At 45.5% G+C, this 5,000-nt stretch overlaps 1 protein-coding gene across 1 annotated transcript in view; it reads right to left on the reverse strand.

Moving 5' to 3' along the window:
* Positions 1-5,000, reverse strand: part of sema6bb (sema domain, transmembrane domain (TM), and cytoplasmic domain, (semaphorin) 6Bb) — a 196,013-nt gene that overhangs the window by 62,330 nt on the left and 128,683 nt on the right. The window contains exons 9-10 of the mRNA XM_079506728.1: positions 3,448-3,536; positions 291-508 (exon numbers count right to left, since the gene is read on the reverse strand). Coding sequence (XP_079362854.1) covers positions 291-508; positions 3,448-3,536 — 307 coding nt within the window. The remainder of the gene's footprint in view (positions 1-290; positions 509-3,447; positions 3,537-5,000) is intronic.

Consider the following 5,000-nt stretch of genomic DNA (forward strand, 5'->3'; position numbering starts at 1 on the left):
TGATGTGCAAGTAAAGCACACACCCCCTGGACATGACGCTAATATGTCGCAGGGACTTACCCCCAATCCAACTTGAGTGCCAAGCAGGGAGGCATTGGGTCCCATTTGGTATGACCCGGCTGGGGATCAAACCCTGACCTCCCAATCTCAAGGCAGACACTCTAACCGCAAAGCTACTGGGCTGGTAAGTAGGATACATTTACAAAAAAGAAAAAGAAAAGAAAAGGCACACAAAAAGTAAAAATATGGCGACAAGAGGTTTCTGCCCGACAGCAACAACGATATAGTACCTGTTAGCTGGAGTGGAGAAGACGCCCAGGACGATGTCTCGGCCATGCATCCTGATGATAGGGCTGGTGGAGTGCAGCAGGTTGAAGTAGAAGTGAGAGTCTCCAGGGATGGAGCAGTTGAGACGGGCCTTCAGGAAGGACGTCCACTGCTTCTCCAGCACTCGCTGGGAGCCGCCCAGGTCCCGCTTGCACACCCTCGCCACGCGCGACACCATCACCTAAACCAGAAGAAGCAGTGTTCCATTTAAATGCATGACTCTGCTGGTGATACCCCCTCTGTTTTATCCATGCATCTGGTTATGCCTCCTCTGAACACTCCTCTGAAACAGGTTGATGACTATTTGTATTTGGGTTCATATACAGTATATCTTCTTCCCAAAAGGACTTTCAAACTAGGAAGGGTATGGCCTGGTCAGCCTGCAATGCCATGCATAAGATCTGGTCATCCCAGCTTAGTAAGATGTTAAAAGTAAAAAATATTTAGGACGATCGTTGAGCCGATTCTACTCTATGGCTCCGAGACATGGACACTTTCAAATAAACTAGAGAAACGGTTGGATGGCAATTACACCCGCCTTCTAATGAGAGTTTCTTCACTAGTCCGATCCAGAAGAACACAGTTTGCCGGCCACTCCTACAGAGCTGACAATGAGGTTATATCTTCCCTTCTTCTCTGGAGTCCTGCCTCAAAGCAGACCAGAGGTAGAAAACTGTCGTTCCCTGATGTCATCGCTAGAGGGACACATGCATCAGTAAGCAGGAACTGGGGATGGCAATGAAGGACCGGAAAGTCTGGCGTGGCATTGTGAAATCCACGATCTCGACCGTGGTCGAAAAATGATGATGATGATGGTTATGCCTCTGCTGTTGATGATACCCCCTCTGTTTTATCCATGCATCTGGTTATGCCTCTGCTGTTGATGATACCCCCTCTGTTTTATCCATGCATCTGGTTATGCCTCTGTTGATGATACCCCCTCTGTTTTATCCATGCATCTGGTTATGCCTCTGCTGTTGATGATACCCCCTCTGTTTTATCCATGCATCTGGTTATGCCTCTACTGTTGATGATACCCCCTCTGTTTTATCCATGCATCTGGTTATGCCTCTGCTGTTGATGATACCCCCTCTGTTTTATCCATGCATCTGGTTATGCCTCTACTGTTGATGATACCCCCTCTGTTTTATCCATGCATCTGGTTATGCCTCTACTGTTGATGATACCCCCTCTGGTTTATCCATGCATCTGGTTATGCCTCTGCTGTTGATGATACCCCCTCTGTTTTATCCATGCATCTGGTTATGCCTCTGCTGATGATACCCCCTCTGTTTTATCCATGCATCTGGTTATGCCTCTGCTGTTGATGATACCCCCTCTGTTTTATCCATGCATCTGGTTATGCCTCTGCTGATGCTACACCCTCTGTTTTATCCATGCATCTCACATGCATTTCCTTTTGGGAAATGTAGGCTGTCTGGTATATTTGATAATATGTTTGTTAACCACAATAACCCAGACAAAATGTGTCAAAATTTCACAAAATGTGTCATAATATTAAAATTTTCTTCTAAAAGAAGAAGAAAGAAGCTCACAACAAGGGATTGCGATGCGACGCAATATCGGCTATTTTCTCTACAGTATTTGTCATATTAGAGGGCTTAAGTGGTTAACCCATTCTGGGCGGGGACCCCTTTTTGGTGTTTTAACTAAGCATTATGTTATACTTTAGCTATTGAAAAATAGCAGATCTACAAGCTCATAGCGCGCCACCGAGTGGCGCGCTACGAGCTTGTAGGTCTGCTATTTTTTGAAAAATCATAAAAATGCGGCACAAATCTTTGAATATATATTCTTTCAGAAGACTTATTTTATTGTTTTTACGTCAAAAGTAAAGATGCATGTGCACTGAAAACAGAACAACAGAGTAGGCAAAACATGGAAGCATAATCGAGTGTGCAGACGCAGTCTTTCCGTTCTTCTGTCCAGCACCTTGTATGTTATGGTTTGGATGTGCATGCTTTTGTAAAGGATGTCTTGCACAACTGCATTCATAAATACTTCCACAGTACATCATATGACGCATCGTGGGTTCAGGCCGCACGGTTAAACATATTGTTCACACATGAACAGTGAGTGTGCACGTGTGTGTGTGTGTGTGTGTATGTCTTCTAAATCCTAACAGTTTTCTGAAAATGTTTCTATGTGAGTGGTTCTCAAACCTTTTCATGTCAAGCCCCCCGGACCCCCCCCCCCCCCCCCCCCATGTTGTTCCAAGGACTCCCAGAAGCAAAGATTTGAGTTAAAAATATATAGTCAAAGATTTGCACACATTTTCAAGATAATTTTTTTTTTGCAGATCTACAAGCTTGTACTGTATGTGCTATTTTTGAATAGCCAAAGTATAAGATAATGGTTAAAGTGCATGGTTACACACGCACGCACAAGCACGCACGCACACACACACACACACACACACACACACACACACACACACACACACACACACACACACACACACACACACACACACACACACACACACACACACACACACACACACACACACACACACACACACACACACACACACACACACACACACACACACACACACACACACACACACACACACACACAAACTAAAACTCTGCAGCTCCAGGGTGATTTCTAATCATTTGCATGTTATTTGCAATGCATGAAGCTCCGTTTTGACACATTATTGTTTTATAATAGTAAATTAAAATATCAATTATTCATGAAAACGTCAGTCAGTGCATCTCGAAAATTGCTCCTTTGAACAATCTCAGCCATGAAACGGCGATGTCACTTACCCACTTACCTACCCATAATGCTCCCTGTAAACATGCCTTGCATGCGCACATCCCCCCCCCCCCCCCCCCCCCCTCTCCCCCAAAAAAGTGAATTGCTCATTTATTAGATAAAAAAAAACGTTTGCGTTATTTTTTTCGAAGAGGATGCAGCCCTCGTTCTGATACGGGCAGAAAGTAAACGTATAAAATGCACATGGCCGTTTGGGAACCGCTGAGGTGAAAGAGCAGCACCTACGGTACAAAGAGAAGTGCAAAGTACATTGTTTGATATCCCCCTGCATGTCTTTTGAGCTCAGCTCACCGTGATCCCCCCTGTGTACCGTACCTTCTCCAGATAGTTGAACTCCATGGCCATCTCTCTGAAGAAGAAGTAAATGTGAGCTCCCCACTCCACGGCGCTAACAAAATATGGCTCTACATGGACAGACAGAAGAGAGAGGGGGGTCGGGGGGTTTGATTGATTGATTGATTGATTGAAGAATTTATTAACAGTTTGCAGAATTACAGTACATTTCAAGCACAAACTCAATACAAAGGCTGTTAACTGTGAGTGGACGACCCAATTAAGCATTACACTTGTTTCCAACAGGGTCCACCATGTTCAAATCATCAAAACATTTAGAGACGTACAAATAGACACTTCTATAGACAGAACAGGAATTCATCAAAAAAGAATTCATCAAAAAGGAGGTAAAAAGGGAAAAGAAAAATATACAGTGAGGGGAAAAAAAGGGGGGGGCGGGGGGGGGGGATTCACGTTCAGCTCCATTAAATTGTTTGTTTTCCTTGGAGGAGCTGCGTTGGGTCCCCAAGTCGGCTCCGTGGCCGTACCTTGAGTTGGCTGTGTGGCCGTGACCATCTCTTGTGTTGTCCTTGCGTTGGGTCCCCAAGTTGGCTCAGTGGCCATACCTTGAGTTGGCTGTGTGGCCGCGACCGTCTCTTGTGTTGTCATTGCGTTCGTGTTTGAGGGATTCCGATTTTACAGGGGCCAGTTTCGAATTGCAGCCGTCCGTAGGTGCCCTTTGAGAGCGGTTTTGAAAGAGTCAAGGGATTCGCATGTCTTAATGACAGTTGGTAGGGCGTTCCACATTTTAGTGGCATAGGAGCGAAAAGAATTTAGTCCCTTGTTTGTGCCGAATCTGGGTTGTACATGGTTCGTTGCACTCCCTCTGGTGTTGTGGGTGTGGACTTCGTTAACATTAAGGAAGTATCTAGACAGGTACATGGGTATCTTGGTGGTGTATCGAATCTTGTGGACCAGACCCATTGCAAGATGCTGTACTCTGTCGTCGACCCTAAGCCATTCCAGCCTGTCGAAGTGGGCAGGGGTGAGGTGGGTTCGGGGGGCTAGATCAAGTAGGAGCCTGACCAGTTTGTTTTGGGAAGTCTGGAGCCTGGTTTTAAGGGCCTTTGAGGTGCTGTGGTACCAGGAGGTGCATGCATAGTCAAAGAAACCCTGTACAAGGGCTCCTGTTAAGGTCTTCAAGGTGTTTTTGTTGACCAGTGAGGAGATCCTGTAGAGGAATCTTGTTCTATGGTTGACTTTTTTGATTACGTTGGTGGCCATTTTATCACCGGAAAGATTAGCCTCCAGGATGGAACCTAGGTAGGTAATTTCATCTTTACGTGTGATAACATTGTCACCCACTCTAACCAAGAAGCCATTTGCCTTGCTGAGATTACTAATAGAGCCAAAGAGAATGGATTCAGTTTTTCCCAGGTGTAAAGATAGTTTGTTATCAGCGAGCCAGGTGCAGATTCTACCGAGTTCAGAGCTGAGGGCATTTTCAACCTGCAGTTTGTCCCTGTCCGAGACCAGCAGTGCTGAGTCATCTGCGAACAGGAACAAGTTGCAGTCACAGGCTGAAGTCATGTCGT

This window comes from Electrona antarctica (assembly GCF_951216825.1).
Source record: "Electrona antarctica genome assembly, chromosome: 7".
Taxonomy (NCBI): Eukaryota; Metazoa; Chordata; class Actinopteri; order Myctophiformes; family Myctophidae; genus Electrona; species Electrona antarctica.